Consider the following 23,935-nt stretch of genomic DNA (forward strand, 5'->3'; position numbering starts at 1 on the left):
GCCAGGAAGCATTTTGTCATTTCCCAGACTTCTTACTGGAGGTGGAATATGCGGTAAGTGTTACTCCTTTAGCAAGGGTGAAGGTGTGAACTAATTGTATTACAAAAGAAAGCTGAGAATTTACTCTGGARTAAAAGGTGAACAACAACAACTTTGTCTTTTCCTTTCGGCTGGGCTTAGCTGGGGTGACGACGGAAGAGAGATGCTGTTAGAGGTTCTGGCTAGTTCTAGGCTAATACATTTGTCTGCCTCTCGGAAGAGGTGCTCTTTGAATTACRCTCTTGCTGTCTGCTCTTTCTGCAAGGATAGAAGTGGTTTATCTCCCCGACATAGTAGGATAGACACCCAAAATTCACCTCATTTGCCATTTTGAAGAAAGCTAATTGAAATGGGATCATTGAGGTGGAATTGAGCTGCCACATGCACTGATATGACTGACTCCAAACTTATAAATTTTTCTCTTCTTTTCTCCTTGAGTTCAAAAGGTTTAAATTTGAAATCTGATGTTACAGATAGACTAACCCAGAAGTTTCTGATGTGGGCTTTTTTTAATTCTAGGACCTGGATTTGACATAGGGCTTTTAATTTGGTTCTAAACTGGAGRTCTGATTTCCTCTCTGGTTCAGTCAGAGGAAATAATCTCTGTTCACCTGAAATACTAAATTAGAATGGGAAGGGGACTGAAACATAATACAACTCTTCCCCTCAAAAGACCAAAGGCTGGATCCAGTCCCCATTTGACTACAGATACAAAGCCCAAACCTGAACCTAAACTAGATGCATACAAAACATTTCCTYAATACAACCCAAATCTAAATATGACATCTATGGCTTGAGCTCTGTCTCAGAGATGTGTTTAATCTCGTTATGTGATGGGATTTAACCAAGATTGGTCCTTCTCACTCACCTTTTCTTTTCCCACTGGGGAGATGAGCTTCCTGAAGGAAGGCAGATTTTTGAGGGAGCTCTTACTAGCAGTGCATGTACACTGCAAGCCTTGGCTAGGGCATGGGTCAAATTCACACGTGTCATCTGTGCGCTGCTGCATTAACTGAAGGTCTACTTTTCTCAGCATGGAGTCTTGTAAACCTCAGGGTAATGAAACTACTAATGGCTCAAAGATACACAATGACTAAGTTTCAGTCACTGTTTTTAGATAGGACTTTCCAATAGGAGATCAAAGGTTTAGAAAGCTGTTTTACAAGTATGATCATGGTTAATAGATTGAATTCCTCTGGTGTTTTTTTAAGGCAGTGATGGAATAGCAGACTGATTGAGGACTGTGCTGATTTTGATATATATTAGTGTCAATGTAGAAAGTGATGATGAATGTGGTTAGTGCAGTGATTTTATAAGCAATGTTTTCTAGAAAGTGCCTCTGATCTCTGTGTTAGTTTTATACTCTGCAAGAGTTTTAGTCATCATGGACATAACTTGCAAGTGCCCATACATGTCAAGCAACGGACCCCTAGCAGGGGTAACCAAGGTCAGCCTGCTCCTGGGGCAGCTGGCCGTGCTTCAGCCCAGCTTGGGCTGCTGTGGTACTCAGCTGATCCAACCTGGAGTTCCCTCTGAGCAGCGCCCGAGTGAGCCCTGCATTGTGGCACTTTGTGCACTGGTTCCTGCRTTTCATAAAAAGCTTCTAACTTGACTAGTCAGCGTTTTGTGAGGGTTTGGTGCAGATTAGTAAAGCGTAGAGTCTGGCAGAACAGGTATTTCTTCAGGATTGAAATGCTGCAGGAGCTCAGCTACAGATTTTCTGGTGTAAGCTTAATGTACAGATAGCTTTATCCCTTGCTGAGATCTGAATTTAGAGGGAGATTTTCTCTGGTCTTTTGGGATAAGTGAGAAGAAACAACCTAAAGCAATCACATGAATGAGAAGTGAAGAACAAGGATGACTGGCTGATCTTTAATGCCATTTCATGTGTCCCATGTGGATTGTATTTTTCCAAGGTCTATTTGTTGAATTTTAACAGTTATAGTACAAACAGTGTCTGCAGCGACAGATGTGCAAAAGCGACTGACAGTGGTTCTACGGATTTGGGAAAAAGTTGAGTAAATTTGTGAAAAGACAGAAAATTATTCTCATCAAATGTGTTCTTAAAGCATATGTTACAAGTAGCATCTGCCAAGGACAGTTACCTAACTAAATTAGAGATACTAAATTGCATTTACATTATGCAAGGGAAAATGTTTAGGGCCTGCAAAAAACAGCATATTGGTACTAGACCAGGAAGAGACATCTGCAGCCTCCTTCAGACTTGAGGAGAATTGGGAGGAAGCAGTTATTAACTGTAGTCTACAAAGTTTAAGGGCATGTCTCAAAGCGATATATTTTCTGTGCCTGTCATTTGCATGATGGGAGCTGTTAACTCCTCCTGGAGCGTTTGGAGGCTGCCAACATTCATACATTTTCTAAGAAAAACAAGTCTCTGAAAATTAAAAATTTGCCCTTGGACAAGCTGTTCACATCCCTCGACTCTTCCTCTCCCCTCACACCCTACTGTCATTTCCAAGCAGTTGCATTACAGAGATTGAGGGTAGCTAAACCACGCATACCCAGGCTTCGGGCCAGCAGCATCTCTCACGCCGAGCTCCTGAAGTGCTGGCAGAGGCCAAAGCCCTCTGCAGAGGAGGGAGCCCATGTCCCATGGGGACGCAGTGCCGCAGCTGGAGCCGTCGGCGYCAGGAGGCCGGGCAAAATTGGAAAATTCCTCGCTATGGCCCTTCATGTGCACCTAGCTGTGCAGCATCAGTCTGGTGTAGCTTCTGTAAAGATTTTCTGGTGTCTGTCCCCACCCGAAGCTGGTGCAGAGAGGCTGCAGTTTCTTCGTGGGCGGGAATTCTCATTCCTCAGTTTCCTCCCTAGATGTGCTTGTGTCAAAAGCATAGTATCCTTTGTAAAATTGTACAAAATACGGGTTTATGGAGATTGGATTAGSAGTTTTAAGTATATGGGGCATTTTTAGTATCACTTTAAATCCTATATTTTCCCTCCCATAGCAGCCAGTCTGTTAATTTATCTGATTTATTGCTTTACTCATAAAGTTTATCGCTACAGCAAGATAGCAATTGCTGAGTGCAATTTTCTCTAGAACATGTTTCAATTTCTTTGTTCTTATCTATTTGCTTCTGTAAGAGGGTTAACAGAGAGGTTTTTTCTTCTCRTTTTTGTCACATCTGAGATCTCAGCTGGTTTGAGGTTCTGTGTAATCCTTAAGGAATATGTGAAGGACAACCTCTAAATTTGTTGCTGAAGAGCCACTGTAGAAGTGGAGGAAAAAGGTGCATCACTTGAGTGTCTCATTGAAAGAGCATGGCAGTCCCATTGCCTTTTTCCTCACAAAGCAATTCATCTGTAAATATTAGAAAAGCCTGAGGGARCAAAACTAAGAGGTCAAATCCCAATCAATTCTAACAAGTTTTAAAGGCTAGTCAAGTATCTATGAAATGGATTTTTGACTTTCTTACGAAGAAAAAGTTTCATTTTTGAATCCACCACGAAGCCTCACATTAGATGACTCTGCAAGAGGATCTAATAGCACGCCCTTGAAACCTCTCGGGAGAATTTCAGAAGCAGCAGCCAGCTTCAAGTTACTCAGCATTTGGGCAACTGAYGTAAAAATAATAATAGTAAAGAAAAAAATACTAGCACCAAAGACATAGTAGTGATTCATATGACGGTATGTCTGCGCTATCCTCTGTTCCTGTGCAACTCTGTGCAAGTTACGCTCGTGCTGTAGAAGTTGCAAGGGCGCGGAGAGCTCCGTGGGAAAGGCCCTCTGCCCGGGTGGCAGCCTGCAGTGGTGCTGCACGTTCTCAGCTGCGCAGGCTGGAGGTGCTGCTCTCGGCTCGGTACTCGCAGAGGCAGGTTGTCCTGGCGGCGCAGAGGCTCTCGTGCAGGAGCTTTGGTCACACTCCCTCTGTGTTTCCTATTAGCAGTTTATCTGCTAACTGCTATTAGCAGGAGTTGAAATAGTGAAGGGAGCAGTCAAGTGAGAATCTGTTTGGGTCCTTTAATTTGCAGGCGTTTGGAGAGAAGTTTGTCTGGTAATCTTGGACAAAACACAATTTTTGGATCTTCAGTTGCTGTCTGTCCTTTTTTTTTTTTTTTTTTNTTTTTTTTTTGGTAGCTGGAAGTCTCTCTTATTTTTTTTTTTTTTTTTTGGTAGCTGGAAGTCTCTCTTATGTAAGGTTTGTCCCAGTATGGAAAAATTTTGCCTTGTAASTGCACCATTAAATTAGCACTGCCTATTTTGAGAGCTGAAAGAAAGTTAGGACTTCTTAAAACCATCATTATGGTTGCCTTTAAAGATGATCATAAAAATGTAGTCCATGAACAAAAGGAGATCGTGTGATTAATTTGTCCATTTGATGTGTTTGGTTAGGGCAGCTCCCTAGTTTCAAATGCCTTTCTACATGAAGTAAAAAAACAGGTAGAGAGGGCATTTTATCTAGCACAGCTACTTAAATCGGTGACTCTGTAGTCAGCACTGAAAGGAGGGAAGAATATTCRAATAACCATTAAACTCCATTAGAAAAAGGAAAATGTAAGAGTAAAAAAAAATCATTTTGAAATACTGGTTTTCAGCAAACTATGGAAACAGTATCAGAGATTCAACAATCCTAAGTGTGCTATATTCATGGTAATTTTTTTGTTTTGGGTGTGGGCATCAGAAGAGTTACTGCACTCATTTAGGACTGGAGGGTCACCAGAGAGCTCCTGTGTTTCAGGTAGAAAACTCTTACTGTCATGTTTCCAGCTTATTCTGACCTTGTTGGTCCATGACTGACTAGAAGGGGGCAAAAACTGTAGTATCATCTCCCTATGCCTGTTTTTAATGTTCAAAGATACCTTTCTGTTTGTCTTCGCCAAAGTAAGCRTTTTCTTGTAGCTTTGCTGCACACATGAATATTGTGTTTTACCCAGTGTTGTCAAAGGAGATGAGAAAGGCCCAGTGATACATGTGGTTGCAAATTTACTACCTGGGCTGTGTGTCTTCCAGTCTTTTGGGTATTTCAGCTTTTGCTAGATAGTATGTAGGCTTTTCTCACCTTGAGGAACCACAATTTAATGACTCTGTCAGATGTCCTCATTTGGATGGTCTGTTGCAGTGATTTAAGGTGTCTCTCTCCATGCCATTGCTCTCTGAGAAGGGATGTGAGGCTGCTGTCCTGCGTTAGATTTGATGGGCAGATTCTTGAGGCTTTTCCAGCTAATAAATAAAAACAAAATACTTTTGTGGCTATGTTTTGACAAAATTTCCAAATCACTATAAATACATTTCTTTAATATTGTAAAAACATTGTGTTTTGCTATTTTTGTAACAAAAGTTTGGCTTTTCCATTCAAGCTGACCTTTCAGTTAAAAATGTGTTTATATTAAGAAAGCTGTTAATACGGACCAAAAAAAAATTCTCAAAATGATTGTTGGTTCAATTTAAGGAAAGCATTCTGGGGGGAGTGAGACTGGTGGCAAGGGACCTGTGTATCAACTGATGGAAACATTTAAGATTTGTATTATTCTTGACAAGTTAGATTAGAAAAATTTCCGGAATACTGGAGAATTCTTTCATGGTAGGAAGATAATTTCTGATCCAGCCATAGATGTGTGGGGGAAGTCTAGAAGACATCCACTGGAGACATATACTAAGCCAGATTAAAAAACAAGCTCACACTTTCCAAATCSCCTAAATGGTGTTCAACGAGCAAAAGGATTAAGTCATTTCTACAGCCTAAGTAACTGCAAAAATATGAGAAGTTGTTTTCTAACAAAAACACTAACTCAATTTTCAATTTCCTCCAATTGTTTCCAGGCTGCTTCTGTTTAGCTTTTTATTGTGATAGGCTCCTCTTGGTGAACAATCTGGGGACTTTGTATTTCTGTTGTCTTCCTGAATTTCTTTCAAAATCGTTTTGAAAAACTGAGTTCAAAGCCTTGGGTAGGAAACACTAGTTCTTTGATAGGCTTTGCTTTGAAAATTGGAGAAAAATTGATATTGCAGACTTCTAAGAATTCCTGTGCTTGGATATCATAAAACAGGTGGAACTGATATCTCCTCCAAACCATCCGCTAGCGTCAGGTGCTGTGTGGAGAAGAAAGTCTGAAACCCGAAAGGCTAYGTCTATGTAGAGTTGCTCAGGTGAAGTTCAGAACTGCTTTATAAAACATCAGAGTCTAGTTCTAGCTTACAGACGTGGTTTTAAGATGCACTGAACATCCACCTCTGCACTGGGCTGCCTCTGGCAGAAACCATTGCAGAAATGCAGAGTACTGCGCTCAGCTGGGCAAGCTAGAAAAGCGGGGATCCTGTTGCCACATGCTGTGAAGCTGATTCTCCCCGCTTGGTTACTGACAGAAGATGTAGAGTCATTTTTCCTTTCAGCAAAGGACCACTGAAAGTGCCATGAGCTCCTGGAAACAGATAAAATGGGCTCAGTGTCTCTGATTATTGCAAATTTTAGTAATTCCTTAATTTTCCACAATACATATATAAGGGAAAATATAAAGCCRTGTTATAACCACAGCGACTAACCAAGGGGAATGTCAGGAGTGCAGAGGGATGATGAATCAGTGGGTATTTGTATGTCGGTTAGTGGGAAAAGGAAGATGGCAGAATGGAGCCAAAGGGTTAAGGTGTGAAGGCAGAAGGCTCTGCAACCGCCTGACACCCCTCCAACAGCGCAGAGCGGGGGGAAGGTCATGTCTTAATGCTCGTGGTGATATTACTGGTTTCTGCTAATTCCTTTCCAACTTTAACAACTCTGTTACAAAAGCAATTTCTCTAAATTTTAGAAAAAAACTARGAGGGAAAGGAGAGAAGGAAAATAGGAGTGAAAAATGAAGGGCACTTTGGACTGTACGAGGACACCAAAGATGAATCGGGTCTAATCTTACCTATTACCCCCAGACTGGTCTAACCCCAGGTCTCTTTCAGAAAAGTGAGGTAATTTTTACTCAGTTAGTTTTAAAGGAGATGGGGACCAGTATGTGGAAATTRCCTGGTTGTCAGTTTATGTTTCATCTGGAATCTTTGAATATTTGGACTGATCGACAGAACTGGTGTGTCCATTAAGGGATGCTGTGAAATTCTTAACAAATGGCAGTTATTTGGAAGAAAATCCTCCATGCARTTAGGTCCTCTTTCTACCAGTAAGCATTCTGGATACCTCTGCTCTCCAGTTGCTTGAAAGGAAGTTGCATTTGATAGAAAAAAAACAGCTGAATGAGAGTCTGGAGCATTTATTTTTCTTCCTTGCTGAGCAGCGAAGTATTTAAACTGCAAAATTCATAGCAGGGTACAAAGTTCTTAAKGACCATGATCTTTCTTTCCAGTTTAASTTTTGTAAGTTAAGAGAGTTAACTTTCTCCTCAACTGTGCATTCATACCAATGCAGTTTTAATTTTTACCCATTGATTTGGTTTTTACTGAGATCATATGTGCCAAATTAAATAACTCCATTCATTAGGCTCTGCAGTACAAAATAATGTCAAATATAACACTTCTAAAGCTGTCTGCTAAAAAACGTCATAAGAAGGCTACAAAATATTGTAATTTCATTGCCATTGCCAACATGAATCATTTCACTCGCTGTTTTTTTTCTGTTGAAGACCAGAAGGGCTGAATGTAACATAGAGTGCTTTTCAATTTATAGAGGACTAAATCCCTGGAGCATAGAGAACCCTCCTGTAATTGGTGCAAGAGCCCTGAACAGTGCAATTACCCTGTTGCAAATGGYTCACTTGAGTATTAAATCCCATGATGTTCTTGAGCTCCAACATTCACACAGCAGGGCATGACAGTATTGGAAAYAGGTCTGCCCTGCCGAGTTGGAGACTGCATCAACAATGTTCTCACTGTGCATTGCCATAACCTCAGAATTGATTAGCCCAGCAGTCCAACCAGCTCTTCATCCTGCTGCAGCAGTGACCAGTGCTCTCATTTGACTTTTTTAGATGAAAAGTTGTTTTGTGACCAAGAGAGCCAACCAAGGGTTTTGATGGACTTTAGCAGTTTACTTTGTCTCTCCTCCTTTCTTCATTCCCACAATGTCTGAGTTTTGGTCAAAAGGATTCTTTCTGAAACTGTTTCATTTTTAAGATATTGCTAATTCATCCAAAGTACTTTTTTGAAAGAAGAATTGGCTGACAGGTTTTTTAGGAGTTTTGGGGGATTTTTTAGGAAACCAATATTCTAAAAAATCCCTCAGAAATGATAGATTTTTTCAATTCTTTCTTGTAACCATTGATTTAAAGAAAGATTGAAAACATCATTCAACAAGTAATTATTGAAAAATGTACTTCCTCAAAAGTTTTGTTTTTTACTTTACAGTAATTAAAGCATAGAGATTTATTAGCTCGTGAATCATGTACCGTATCTTCAAATTCGGATAACTGCAGTGATGCATGGCATAGGTCTTGGTAAACAAGACACCATCTTGCCCCAGTTTGGCTTTGACGAATAGCCTCTGCTGTCTGATTGACTGTTGTGTGATATACAGTGAATACTTTTTATCATAGGACAGCCATACCTCAGATGTACAGGAATAGCTAACAATTAGCACCGGCAAATCATTGTAGCWCAAATCACAAACATTATCAGTCAGTGTGTAATTTATCCCTGATGTGGGTACTTGTTCTTAATACTTAATATGTCTGTTTATAGAAAAGTTGATTGAGATAATTAGCGGAAAAAAATGCTAAGGTAACACAGCTATGTTACATTTATATTGCTATCAGTTTTGTTTATAGCAGTCTAAAGAGCAATACTGAAATTAGAAATTAGCTACAATTAGCAAATAAATTGAGTGTCTCTTGGAATTACTTGATCATGTCTTAAAACACTGCACAGTGGGACACTCAGAGAGGCAAAGCAGAGTTCCTGGGCCATGGCAGCTGCTGAGTCAAGGAGCACACGAAGCAGAAGCCTCCTCGTTTCTCTGCTGCTCCTGCCGCTTGTCCACCGGAGCTACTCCTGAGCCCTGCCTGGGGCAGTTTGAGCCTTTATCTGCCTATCCTCGACGCTGCCTGCATGGTCGCCCCAGGCGCTGCCCTACGACACAGGCTGGTGGGGCAGATGCTGTGATGCTGGCGAGAGTTTGGTATGGGGTCGTGCTTCTCCCTGGGACACAGAAGGCTGAGTGTGCTCATCGATGTGTGGCTGGGGCAAGGGTGGCTTCTCGGGCAGGCACTTTTGTTGCTGGTCCTTCACTGCAAGAGGAATAACTCATGTCAGAAATCTGGTGTTGTCTCGGATGATGAGCCATAGGTACAAAAGTTCTTTTCCACAGATTACGGGAGACATGTCAGTTTTGAGGGATTTAAGCATCGTTTTATGCTTGTAGTAGATATCTGGCCCTCTCACCACTAATCTGGTAGGAAGTCTGGAGCGCTAATGMATCACTGTCTTTCCATAGATGGTTTTGTTGCAAGAATAGTAAGTTGAAGGCCAGACTTTTAAAAGAACTTGAGTATCCATAAACTCAATTGGTAAAAACTCTTTCCTTTTTGTACTTTTTGTACTTCATTAAAATTATATTAATCTCCATTAAAAATAGGAGGAATAGGCTCAATGGTCTCAAAGAAGATGCATGTTTTGACTTTTCCCATCAATAAACTCAGTAGGGAAAGCTCAGGTCTGCATTACTGGTGTCAGGGGCATCAGACTAAGACTTTTTGGCAGCTGTGAAAATGAGATCTTGTTTGTCTTTGAGTTGAGTATTGCTCTGAGAATTAGTGGGCCTGAATTCTCAGAATTCAAAACCACTCAGGAGATGTGGGTTTGAATYGTCCCTAGCTTTGCTTCCCATAGTAAGGTGCTTTAAGAATTCTGCTTGATAAATTGCTATATAAATGCATTGCAGTTATTTTTCTTACATAATTTCATGATTAGATGTGGAAAGAAATGGGCTATTAAATACAGTTAAAATGGATTATTAAATACATAATGGAGATGAAAAGAGGARGAGAATCCACCAGTTTTGGAGGCAGCCACTGACTCACCTCTCTCTCATCTGCTTTGTGCAGTAAAACCTCATCCTTTCATCCTTCCTCATATTTTAGAGTCTTCCTGTAATTAAGRGTAGACAGGCAGTGCTTTTCTGAATTACCCATGTCTTTCTGTCTATGTAAGGGAAGGTGCTGGTAAACACCCCCGCTGCTTGATTCAGATACAAGACATAAGTCTTCATGTAAGTCTCACGTGACTGCTCTTAACTACTGAGTTCCTGGCCAGTTTTGGGTGCACATCCTTGTTTTTCACTACTGAAGCCATTTGATATTTGTGTAAGATAAAGTATTTGTTGGGCTGGAGAGGGAGAGGAGGAGAGCTTTGGTCTGTACTTAGCAGTGCAGTGAGGCAGGCTGGGGAACCAGCATCATGTCCACGCTCCATTGAACAGCCACTGATTTTTATGGAGTGAAACAGGAGAGACTGGAAGGTGAGCAGCTGTCTAGGAGACAGGTACCGGGGACGCGAGGAGTGGTAGCGCAGCRGTGCTCGCCCGGCTCTGCTGGGGTACCTGCCTGCTGCCTCACCCCGCACCACTGTATCTCGTGTCCCCTGGGAGCAGAAATCCCACCTCACCCYGGAAATGTCTCCTGTCTGCGTCCTGGGAAAGCCATACCCCCCACACCCGCGTGTCACCTGGGGTGAACGTGCATCTTCAGTGGAAGCAGAGTTTCCTTGACTGTTTCCTGGCTGTTTCTTTGCCTCAGAGCAGGTTTCTTCAGCACATTTTGTTGTCTTGAAGAACAAAAGTGGGGTGGGAGCAGAGGAAAGAAGTGGCTGGACGTCAGCATGCAGCAGTCTGGACTGGCAGTGGGGCAAATCCGCGCCGACTGCTGAGCCCCAAAGATCCACATCTGCCCTAAGGCTGCTGCTGCCRCCTTTTTATTTTTGTCCTATTTTCTTCAAAGACGGGTGTCTGAATTCTCTGTGGATTTAATCTACGGAGAATTTATCACTGATAAATAACTATTTGTGTTGAATTTATAGATGAGCTAAACTGTTTCCTTAATGCTACAGTTTAGTAGCTTTTCYTTTTCAGGCTTGCATAAGCACTGGCATTTCAAGGAAATAAATCTGTTGCTCAGATAATATATTTGCCCTTGGTACCAAAATGTATAAATAAAAATTACAAGGTCATTAACCATATCGAGAGAAAGAAAAATGTGCTGTGCATTAAATAGCTGACTCCCAGGACAGGTTGGGCAAATAGCAGTATACCAAAGTGTACTGTTCATTTCCTCTTCTGAGTATGAAAATTAATTAATTCCTTTCTTTTTCATAGCACTTCCCCTTTGCACTGGAAACCCTCAGCATATGTCAGTCCAAATTTATGAACAGTGTGGTTTTCAGTGCATTTCATATATCAAATGCAAATTCCTGTGGCCAGTGATTTACTACAGAACTATTTGGAAGGCAACAAATAARTATTATCTAACAAAGTATTAAAAAGGGGAGGGGGGGGATAGGATTTTATCTGCTGCTTCCGAAGCAATTCATCTTTGTCCTGGCAAAGGCAGGTTATGCAGAATATTGCCTTGGTATTGTTGTGGGTACACCTTGCCTGAAAATGAGCTCCTACTCTCAGGAAAAGACAGTCTTGGAAAGCAATGGATTATCACTTATATTTTAAAACCTTTTATTTATTTCAGCTAGACTATAATACCAGGAGCCTACCTGAGGGAACTGAAACACTTCAACTTCCCTGACCCTGCATGACTCCAGATCTCATTGATCCAGGGAGATAGCTCCTCTGTTTCCCACCRTGCAGTCCAGGCAGCTAATAATTAAGAAAAATTGGCACAGTTTGTGTAGCRTGGTGTCTGGAAAGGTTGAGTGGTACAGTCCCAACTCAGCCGCTTTTTTCTATCCTTACCAACTCAGGGAATTTATTGCTTCTTGCATAACCCRACTTCAGCTGTAGGTACTCTGAATAGGTGCACCAAAGGAGTTTGCTCCTTTCTTCATTAATGGGCGGGTAGGTCCTGYGGTCATTAGCTGTGGAAGGAGAGCATGGGGAAGGTCTGCACTTTGCACGTTCTTCTTCAAAGCTGAGAGGCAACTGCCACATTTCTGTGCACARCATGAAATGTGTGAGCACTGCATAGGAGATTGGTTTGCTGGGTGCAAATTGCCAAGTACARCAGCAACCACTGACGCTAAATGAATGCATGTTTTGCCTAATGGCCAGATTTGCAGATCACTGTGCTGAGRCTGGTGTCCAAGTCTCCGGGAGGGTGTCCAAGGGAAGCCCTGTTCCAACCAGGTTCCAAAGCTGGTGCTAGTGTCTCATGGAAGAACTTGGGGCAAAGCCTGTTTGTAAAAGGAGAATCACTACGCTCAGCCTGGGGAGCCTGTAGGGGCCAGAATCGAAAAAGAAAAAAAAAAAAAAAAAAAAAAAAAACTTGACTCTCACTCAAAGTCTAAGTTCCTATAACGAGAAAGTAAATGCATTTTCTGTGCTTGTTCCTTCTGTTTCCCAAAGGTAATGTTCAAATCCCTGAATAAAAGCTGTGGTGTGGAATAGGTCATCTGAGATGTTTATGTAYAGTAGATGCGTATCATCAGATTTTTTTTGACAAACAGTCGTACTTAAACTAGTGAAAGCTTGTTAGCTGATGTGGAGATCTACCAGCAATCCCCAAGTATACAATAGCAAATGCAKCAAGTTTGATTTTATTGAAGCTTCTGTAACAAAGGCCAAATTATATTAGTCCCTATAGATCACCATCTTGTAACTTGTCTTCTGTTGATTCCAAGAACACTGACACTACGAGGAGGAKAAGGGCAGACTCACATGTCTGCCGCAGGCAGCGCTGCCACCTTGGCTGCTCTGGCAGTCAGGGCAGAGGGAGAGGGGTTTCTGCCTCCAAGTGTCTAAATCAGGTGATCGAGCTGAATCGTCCTGCAGTACTTTGGCCAGCCTCGAGAAAGCTCTACCTACAGCATCTGAAAAGAAGCATTCATATCACCTCAAAAGGAAAAAAAAATTATTTTCCTTATTTTTCCTCAAAATCTCCCAGGTGTGGCAGTGTGGAGGAAGCATGGAGGTGTTGCCCTGTTCTCGCGTGGCACATATTGAACGCACAAAGAAACCCTACAACAACGACATTGATTACTATGCAAAGCGCAATGCTCTGCGGGCTGCTGAGGTCTGGATGGATGACTTCAAGTCGCATGTTTACATGGCCTGGAACATCCCAATGGCAGTAAGTGTGGACCACATTATCTCCTGAACAGAGGCAGAAAAATGCAGATAGCTGTTCCTAGTTAGTTCTTTGAGGTGGAGGATATTACRGAAATTGTACAAGGTGGGCTAAGATTAGGAACAAGAGTGCTTTCATGGTGGTGAATATTCAATACAGAGAGATCTATCACATAAACATGCTTCCTCAGTGTAAGTTTAGTTGCATGCTTAGGAGCGGTAGCTCAGATTTATAATTTAACTAGAGCACGATGTTTCAGGTTTATGCTCTTCCTCAGAAGTCATTAATTTAGGAAGCCATTAAACTTTGAGGTGTTCATATGCTACAGTGGTGAGGACTACAGAAATGTCCATAAATAAACATCATCATTCATCATGAGACTCAGTAGACCTTACCAGCATAAAAAACAAAGTACGCAATAAAAGAATTGCACATTAACTAGCTTTATTGTCTCCAGGCTGAGAGCTGCGGTGTGGACACATTTTGTTCCTTCCTGTGAATACAAATTGTAGGTGGCACATGGGAGCCTCTAGAAATCAATGTAATATAAATATTAGATCAACTGTAGGTTTAATTTATTACTTTATTTGGTAAGTCTATCACATGATATAGCTCCATTGAGCACAATTTTTCAAGGGAAGAGATATATCAGATGGGAACTGAGCTCTATTGTGTCTTTTAGTGGTATTCATAATCAAATCAGTCATGTGAAGGGGCACAGGGAGAGCAGTTGAGGGGGAATCATACTCAGTTCTTTAGGTAAAGAAGGGTTAATTAACCCTTCCATGAGGTTTCTATCCAAAGCTGACTGAAGTAAATGGAAACAGAAATAGTCCTGTCTGAGTAGGGAAGAATGTCAACCCCACTGTGCCTTTGTGGATGTTCACAGTTATGACCTAGAGCCCATAAAGTCATGGGAGTCTTGTCAAAGACTTCACTGGGTTTACTCTATGTCCTAAATACCAGCTTGGACTTTGGRACCTAGATGATATATCAAAACCCATTTTCATTCATTCCAATTGTGTTTTTCAAAATGTCTATATCTAGAGGAGCAGTGCTTGGTTTTTCTCCATGAGGTGTCTGAATATGTCTGATGTCCACAAACGTCCTTGTTTTACTTACTGCTATTCAGAACTGGACATTCTGTGCAATGTTGAAAATTAGGGCTCTACTGAGGTTCGCTCTAGTCAATTCTTCTGGTACAAAGAGGTAATTGTAGAGAATGCTTTTGGCTTAACAAGGCACTGGTGTGGAACTCCTTTTCCACACAAGGTTTCAGTAATGCTAGGAGGCAGACAAGCCAGCCTGCATCTAAATTTTTAGGGGCATTTTGGCCCTGTCCACATCCATTTGAAATGGTAGGACGATGAAAAAGAACTAACCTTGGTAAAATTGTTTACTTGATGATTGTTGCAAATGAATTCAGAGAATAGAAAAGATATTTAAATAAGGATTTACACCAAGCCATGATTTTCTTTAATCTCTCCAAAATTACTTATTGATGTAGTTTTCTGCAGTGAGCAATGCAGCTATATAGTACTTAAAAAAAAAAAGGCACATCTACATTCAAAGACATAAAATCAGCAGAACTACTGAATGTTAAAATTTACTTTCCATAAAATAAATTGATTGATAAACTGTACATCATAAAAATAACCCCATTATCTCTCAGGAAAAGAAAGCTAGCGTGTTAGTGTTCACAGACTTATTTCTCTGTAGTTTTCAATATGAGGACTCAGAACTACTCTCCTGTAACAAACCATGAGAAGAACCTTCTACAAGAGGACTGGAAGCCACACTGCATAGTCAAAAAGAAAGTTTTGCTATTCTTGTCCTGCTAAACCCTGTGAGCACTTCATTCCTGTACCATCGTGCTGTAACCCTCATAGGATGACTGCAGCTAATAYAGCAGTGAGCACAGCATTTCTCATAACTGCCTAATTTGCTGGTGATCTGTTCTGTAGAAATGGCACAGCAGACAAGGTATTGTGTTGCCTCATTATAGAGCAGGGAAGAAGGGAGGCAAATAAAATACATGTATTTTGCATACCAAAACTCATCCAAATTAACCTTTCATAACACATACCATCTTTTCCACATTTGGCTCCCTTCCAGGTTATTGAGGATCAGGATCAGGATACATAGCAYGTATCCTGTCGAGTAGATGATCTTTGGACATAACTTAAAAAGCATATTCCTATAACCTTCATCAGCAGGTCAACATAGCCTTTTTTTAGTTAACCAAATGTTTAGTGTGCCCTTGCTTATAATCTCTTTCTTGACAATTTTAGTGAGAAAGGACCTTATATCRAATGATTTATTGTACTGAGTGCCTCCGAGAATTGCTCTCCTTCCACATAGCCCGATGTAGAACGTAAATTAACATTCATTTGAATAGATGCTGCATAGAGAGCTCATGACAAAGTATGCATCAGCAAGCAGCAATGAGCATGGCAAACTCTCAGCATGGCAAACAGAACCTGTTCAGTATTACATTTGTATTCTCTCCTGAAAGCTGTGTGTCCACTGGGGAGTCTAATAAACCCTGAGCTAAGATTTCCTGCTGTCATGTAACACTGCATTGGACAGCATTTGTAAAACATACAATGATTTTTCTGAAGGAAAATACAAGGTACTTGAGCTAGATTCATGCAAAACTCCCCTGTTTCAGTCCACTTGATTCATGTAGTGTTGAGGTAACTCTAGTTGTCTGTTGAGCTATTATGATTTGTACTAATTTAAATAAACAGGCACCAACTGAGGACCTGGCCTTTTTGAAAGAGTTTGTTTTTATCATATTGAGTTGACTAGGCCAGCCTGTGTTTTCCATGGAATTTGCATTCAAATATGAGCGAAATCCTGAAGGAGAGCTATAAAAAAGGTTTTGAGTTTTGCTGCATTTTATGGCTTAAGTCTATAAATGAGCTCTGGTTCCAGGGAAGACTGAATGCTGGTCTATGCAAATACTGAATGGAGCTTAATGACCTTTTGAACAGCTCGGTTCTGATGCTGAAGAGCTCTGTTCTGATCTCCTTTACATCAGTGGATATATAAGGATGCTGCTAGAGTTAACCACAATCAAGCTGCCATATCTTAGATAAGAATTAGAGCCTAAATTCCTAATGAATCTAAAAGCAAAAGAGTTCAAGTTTGATTGAAAACATTTAGAATTGCTGTAAGTAACAATATTCTTATTGTATTCTTCTTGTTTTATGCTTGTTTTCTGCTTGTTTGTTCTCCTTCTACTGACTTTCATTAATATTTATTGTCTGCTCTCAGCAGCAGCTGTTTGATGAGCTGCTACTTACAAAAGAAACAGAGGAGAGGGAAATATAGCTTAGTATATTCCAATCTGGTTTAGTAAAGAAAACAACCATAAAGTCAATGCTGTGGGATTTCTTTATTCTATTTTTGCTTTGTAGAACCCTGGAGTTGACTTTGGAGATGTTTCTGAAAGAATAGCTCTACGACAGCGACTGCAGTGCCGGAGTTTTAAGTGGTACTTGGAAAAYGTCTACCCTGAAATGAGGGTTTATAATAATACAGTCACTTACGGAGAGGTACGGTATATCTTTGAAAACATATCACGACTGCATTAGAGCAGACCTTTTGTCTTAGTGGGTGGGTATCAGGACATACAGAGCACTCTAAAGTCAGCACAGTACTGGCGACAGAAATGTTCTTTCCTACTTTTAATCAGCTGTGGAAAGTATGGTTTTGAGAAGCATTGTCCCTCCCATTGGAGTRTATCAGACTAAATCCCTCTCACAAACAATGAAATGTAACATCCTCGGTTTTCATTTTAAAATAGATCAGCCTTGAGAACATAAATTTGATGTTATCTTTTTCCCAAATAGGATACCGCAAGGATCAACAGCCAAACACCATCGGTTGAGAAAGCTGAAATAATTGAAGTTAATGAGAACAGTTGAGTTTATTGAATTGTTTTTAGGCAAAGAACGATCCCTTTGGGGAGTTTCCCAAGCCATTTGAAGGATTGCATTCATTTTATCAATTTACTCTTTTGTAAACCCTCCTAGCTGGAGGAAAAACAGCAACATGTCCATATTGAAATTATGAGGTGAGGCTATGGTTTGGCAAGTCTTTAACTCATCATGAAAAAGTCATTAAAGTAAAAACAGTTTTGCTGCTTTGTGTTCAGAGTCTTTCTTTCGTCTCCAAATTTTCATCTGTGAACCAGTAATGAATAAGATCTTGGAGCACCTACGAACCATGCCAGAGGTTCCTGGCATGGATAGCTGAGTCAAATGACTGGTTAACCATAATAAAAATGCTGGATCCAAATGTATTAGAAATATATAGATGTTTGGGTTCACCTCGGCTTTGTGCATCATTTCTTTCTCTTCTGTTAACCCATCAAAACTCCCATGCATGCTTGACTCCAGTCTCTAAGGACGCCAGACATGCTGCTTGTAATTCTCTTTACTAACGTGGTGTTATGTGCCTTTAGTGCTGGACTGCTATAGCTTAGAACTGTGAGTTGGAGTAAARCTCTGAGAGCACTCTTGTTGCATAATGCTTTTAAGATTCTGTTTTATTTGTCTACTTGAACTACAATTAAATCCAACTGCAATAAATTTTCCAAGACAAGTAAATAGACATTCTTCTTTTCTGTTCCGCTTGAATGAGTTCATATAAAAATAAGTCAGGCACTTCAGATATTGATACAAAGTGCGAGTTTTATTGCATAATATYACTTTGCATCTTAACATAAGTATCCCTGGCAGTAACTGGAGAAAGACATTTAGTAAACTCAACATGAGCTATTAGTAACTGTCAGCTCTGAGAAGGCTGGTAACTGAGAAGAACATTGGCAGTAGTGCCAATGTTGTGTCAGTTGTACCAGACAGCTAGTAAGCTGGGCTCTATAAAGAAGGTTCTCTCTGTTCAGTGCTCGTACAGCAGGTTCTTGTGTCAAATGAGAACTTCAGAGATGTAAGCATCTAATTCATTAAAATTTATAGTAAAATGGAGCTACATGAGCTATTTAGCTAGTATAAACTGGCATGGTTCCGTTTCAGCCTTACATGCCCATAATGAAAATACTAGAGGCTTCATCTCAAATGACATTAAACTTGTTACTAAATATCTTCCCTTCTGGTTATTTTCCTGGAGGAAAAGAGGTCTGAATTTTAGTGAGTTTAAGGAAAATAAATGTATCAAGTAGACGTAAAACAGATTGAAACAGTACTAAAAATATATTTCCTAGTGACTCAATTCACATTTTTTAAAGCCACGTCATAAAGTTGTCTTCATCTTCTTTAGCCTTTATAGTACCGGAGTCATAAAATAAACCTCCTGAAATTTAGCTGTTGGTGAACACTCATATCCCATCAGATTGCCTGTTATGCTCGTACTCTATTATATAAAGGTTAGGACTGTTTACTGACTTTCTGATACTTTGTGCAGCAGCTGTTTCTATATTATGGGGGTGGCCAGACTATTTGTGGATAGTCTAAACCAAAATTGACCTGCTGATAGTTTCAAAATGTCCATCTAAATAACTTCTTGTTTAAAACACCTCTAAATTTTTTCTGTCTAAATAATGTGTGTAATACTTTTAGCCTGAAGAGAATTAAAGGCCTGAAAATTCACAAGAACTGCAGCCCAATTTTATAGACTTGTAAATTCTCCTCATCTTGGGAGAGATATGAATTTTTGACTGAGTTGGTTCTCTGAACCCGGTCTTTAAATACTTGGAAAGCCCTCCAGCATTGCTTATCACTGGTGTATTCTTCCACAGTAATGTGCTTCACATAACTTCTGTACATGACTGTATATTGTATTTTCCTTTCAAATAAAACTCTATTATATGTGCTTTTTGTTTCTATATACATAACAGGAGCAAATAAGAGTGTGCCAAAACCAACATCACTCCTGCATAGCTCCTGTGCTATTTGATGAAGTCACATTCTCAACATATTGGGTCAATATCTATAATTACACAAGGGTAATTTGGAGCAAAATTTGGCCTGTTTTTTCAGAGTGATTTTTTGGGGGGATTGGTCCTTGGGTAATTGCTGAAAATAAAACTCTGACCAAAGTTAATAATTCTGTAAAGACAGCAAGGTGTTCAAATAATGTAACTGTTTTTTTCATGGAGCAAATTCACTATTGAAGTCCACGGGAAGTTTTAACAGCCTGTCAGAGCTGAAGAATAAAAATGTGTTTCTCAGGGAAGTGCTGAACACGTTTGCACACTGTTTGTTTCAGTAACTGTAATGCAGCTAAGCTTCAGCTAGACTGGATTTGGATTTTACAGATTAATTTCTAATACAACTATTTTCTTTCTGATCTGGTTATAGGTCCGTAACAGCAAAGCTAGCGGCTACTGTCTGGACCAGGGAGCTGAAGAGGATGACAAAGCAATCCTCTACCCATGCCATGGAATGTCCTCTCAGGTTAGTGATTAGAATCACTTAATAGGAAACTTTTACCTTATTCAAAAGAAACAAAAAAGTAATTTGGTAAATTTGAGTTGAATTTCACAATGTATCGCTGTTAGTCTGGCTGTTAAATAACCAGAGATCTTTTTTCTCTAGTAGCAGGCGTGGAATGACGGCAGAGACAGTCAGGTCTTGTTGAAATGCAGAACTAGTACTAGGTCAGCTTGAACTTGCTTAAATCCTACATACTTACACTGGAACTGCTGGAGACATGTATGTTCATACAGCTTGTGTTTGCTTTAGTGCAGGCTAAACTTGTACAAGATTTAAAAGAAATTCATATATTACCATATTAGTTTGATTGATACAGACTCCTGAATAAGCACATTTAACTTTGTTGAAATGTCTCGCTTTAATTTACCTTCAAAACCTTCTCTCAGCTTGTTTAAATTACAAACATGAGTCTTACACGAACAAAAGTTAGTGACTTCAGAGAGCCTTTTCTACCACATTCCTTCATTATTTTAGAAGTATCTTTGAGTTGTGTGACTTCATAGCAGGCCAGCTTTGAACTGCATTAATGAACACTCAATCATACATAAATAAATTCTGACCTTATCCTGGATTTAACCATTATCTGAAGTTCAGCCGTACATATATTGATTTGGAGTCCTGGCTGGTACATTACCATGGAGGCATAACAAGATTTGCAAAATATAAATATTGCCTATTGTGCTTAATTGCAAGCTGAAGAAGAGTTATGCCTTATTAGAGCAAAGTAGGTAGGCAGTATGTCTGCCTTTGGCAGGATCATGGAAACGCTTGACTGACACTTTCATAGAAAAGACAGAAGGAATAGCCTTTGAGTAAGATAACAAAATAGTGCTACTTAATTAGATTCAAATGAGTTTTCCAAGTAGATGCTAGTTAGTTAGAGATGTCAAGGCACGCAGAGAGTTCAGGCTCTTGTTCCATTTTAATTCTGACCAGATGGCAAACGTAGGTCCTTTTAGAAAGTCCTTTGCAGCATCTAATCTCTACTCTTTTGCTAGCTTTGAGAGGAATAATGAAGTAAATGGTTCTGACTGTAATTTATTTTGCAGTTCTTCACCTACTTGTTTGCCTCCCTGACTCTTGTTTTATAGAATACACTTTCAGAAGAAGGAAGTAGAAGAGGGTGTAAAAGTTACCATGAATTTATATGAAAGCAATAAGGATTTATCCAGCTAACTGACTAACTCTTAAGATTTTGGGACCTAGTGTAGCTCACATCTCAGAAAACAATCAGCTCTAAGCATTTTCTTCCCCACTTTTCAAGCCAGCTTTCAACTTGCCTCAGGAGAAACTTAWGGAGAAAAAGGAAACTTTTATTTTCTTTTATTTTTTTACAACGCAAATATATTGTTCAGTAGACAATGTCTTTTGGATTTTGGGCCCTAGAGTAAGCCACTGGGCAGCTCTTCTCAAGTGCAAATAACAGTACACAAAGTATTCACTGCCCAAGCTGTTGAACTTGGGCAGTGCCTAACTAAATCTCTTCCGTCTCACGCTACAGGTCTCTAGTATCCTTTCTGATCACAATCTGAGAAAGAGCCTGAAATATTGTTTTTGTAAGATTACATTACAGCTGCAAGCTGGGCCTCTGTTACCAGGCATTATATGAATGCATAGAAAGAGAAAGTCACTCTTCCGAAACCCTTAAAATCCAAAGCATCCCCTCTGTGTGAGGATCATAAAAGTATGGGAAAGGCAAGAAGTTAATCTACCAAATCATCCTGCAGCACTTTGCGTTTCCTTTTTTAAAAAAGGAAAAAGTTTTCACTCTGTAAGAAACACCATGCAGAAGGCAGAGGTGATGTTTTCTCTAGGTTGAGTATTTCACAGACAAGCATGGGTTGGAGCCACTCACATGCAGCCAAGTTAATTAATGATTACACAGCTGGAAAACTTCTATCATCTCACCACAATTTTCAAAATTAATTCAGTATGAGAAGCACAGCTGCACAAACCCCAATCAAGGATATTCAAGCAGATAGCATGAAAGGTGTTGACAGCAAGCATTTTAATATATTAAATAAACATTTTTAAAGCCCCTCTTATAATCAGCTTGGGTGAGCATAGTTGTCTGTTATGTTTAGCTTTCAGTCTCTGACATTTTCCATCTCAAGGATAGGGCATAAAATACCCTGCTGAGCTGAGAATTGAGTTAGTTGTATGTGCCTATTGAATATTAACTATCTCATGTAAGCAAAGCACTAATTTTCACCAGTTAGGTTATCACTGGTGCTTGTTGCATCCTCCTGGTGTGAAAACCTCTCACCAGATCAGCTACAGTCTGTTTGCTTTTCATACTCTTCAATACTGACAAGCAAATAACCAGTGATTTTAGTATGCACGTGGTTCCACTGCAACCAACAGAAGTCAGTCATGTGTTTAAAGAAAGCTGAGTTAGGCAGAAGATTACTCCTCTTCATTCTGGGAGAGCATGTTCTTTTCTTCTTCCTACCCTTCTATTTTCACTGCGTGTTGCACATCTGAGTGATGTTGTCCTGCGTTACTAGCGAATAACAAAACTATTGCACCGTTACTACTCCATGAACAAAATGCCTTTCCTGTGTGTAATCTCAAGATCAGTCTTTTACCTCCATAAATCACAGCTCTTTACATGAAATCAGTTTTTAAATTCATTTATTCAAACCGGGACAACCTCTTTTATGGACCCTCTTGAAAGCATTTTGCTTGAGCATGGATCAATTTTGCTTTAGGTGAAAAGGCATTTGACTCAAGTTAAATCAGTGAAATCCTGCAGTTAGGATTATCCAAACACATTTTTGCATCTTTTAAATTAAGTTTAATGGCATTTATTTCAAAACTCATTTTACAGAGAAGTAGTGCTATCTGATTCATTTCAGGTAGAAAGATCTGCAAACGTTGTGGTGATAGCAATGGGAAACACAATCTAGGACTAAAGAAATGTTCAGAAATGAATATATTGGGAGTCTTGAAGTGCCTTGTCTCTGCATTTTGGCCGTCTTACACAATCACCTGTAGTGCTCATTGGTTTTACATCACTGTACAACGTGTTAGTGTAGAACAGCCTCCAAAAAAACCTCCACCCCAAAAGTGGAGGGTGGCCTGGAAGCCTCTTATATTGGTTATGGGGCCCACGGTTTTGAACCATCTTTGAGCAATAATTGTACAGCCTCAGTGGCAGATATTCACTGTCTCAGACTCTATCTTGAATGCTGTGATATGGAGCTTATTAACTGTATGTGAAAGAAGAGGAGAACTTAATAAAATGGCAGCCTGGGATARGAAGGCCGCAGTGGTCAGCCTCCCTCTCTGCCCTCCGCTGCTCCCTTTGATGCCGAGAGAAAGGGGCGGCGCTGCCACCGCGCAAGTGAGGACTCCCATGGCAGCTAGATCAAGCAGGAGAAGGGAACTCTGGGCACTCAGACGCCTGGAGCTTGGAGCTACACAAACAGGTGGAGTAGAAGGAGATGAACGGCCACACTTAAACTGCTGCTCGCGGGCAGATTATTTGATATTGTACTTGGCAGAGCTCCAGCCTTCCAGAGTCGCACACTGGATAGCACATCTGATTGCTTTGAGCTGGACAGATGGAAAGAAAGTTTTTAACTTGCAGGCAACAGAGTGGATGAGATTGTGTAGCAAAGTTGGATGTTTGTTAATCTGTTTATCTGTGATTACAAGTATCCTGGAGACATTGAATACTCTAATTCCTATACGGCTTTACTTCAATTACCACGTGAGCTTACAGTTCACCTTAACCTGCAGGGCTATTGGATCATTAAAGATCTCCTTCTGATTGCAGTAGAGGAGGGTGAGGGAGGTAAATTTAGTATAAAATTTAAGGATTAAATTTAGGATGGGACCCATCAGTGAGACTGTTTCTTACAAAAAATTATCTGTTGTTATTTCGTGCTTTTTTTTTTTTTCACTTGACTGGAAATCATCAGGAATTAGAGTCTCTGAAATCAAAATCTTGAAGTAAAAGCTAGCTTTTACTTACTGGGCTAATGTTCCTGGAGGTTCATCTTCCACGGGTAGCACTGCTTACTATTTTTGAATCAGCTACAGTCACTTTGATAAATAAGCTCTGATATCTCTCCCATTCTGCTCAGATTTCAGATTGTCGAAGGGGAAAATATCCTGTGTTATTGTAAGTACGACAGATAGTACCTGGATTAGATCTTAGAGTATTTAATACAGCACTTAGCTTCCATGCCATTTATGAGGCTCTTTTAGCTCTTTTCAGGTAAACGTGAAAAACTGAACTAAGGTCCAGGCTC

At 40.1% G+C, this 23,935-nt stretch overlaps 1 protein-coding gene across 2 annotated transcripts in view; it reads left to right on the forward strand.

Annotated features, from left to right (window-relative positions):
* GALNT9 (polypeptide N-acetylgalactosaminyltransferase 9) overlaps window positions 1–23,935 on the forward strand; it is a 154,155-nt gene that overhangs the window by 123,567 nt on the left and 6,653 nt on the right. For both annotated transcript variants that reach the window (XM_085321073.1, XM_085321074.1), the window contains exons 7-9: window positions 13,033–13,218; window positions 16,638–16,775; window positions 19,542–19,637. In XM_085321073.1, coding sequence (XP_085177199.1) covers window positions 13,033–13,218; window positions 16,638–16,775; window positions 19,542–19,637 — 420 coding nt within the window. The remainder of the gene's footprint in view (window positions 1–13,032; window positions 13,219–16,637; window positions 16,776–19,541; window positions 19,638–23,935) is intronic.

The sequence above is a fragment of the Rhea americana genome, unplaced genomic scaffold, assembly GCF_003343005.1.
Source record: "Rhea americana isolate MKP2758 unplaced genomic scaffold, rheAme1 scaffold_68, whole genome shotgun sequence".
Classification (NCBI taxonomy): Eukaryota; Metazoa; Chordata; class Aves; order Rheiformes; family Rheidae; genus Rhea; species Rhea americana.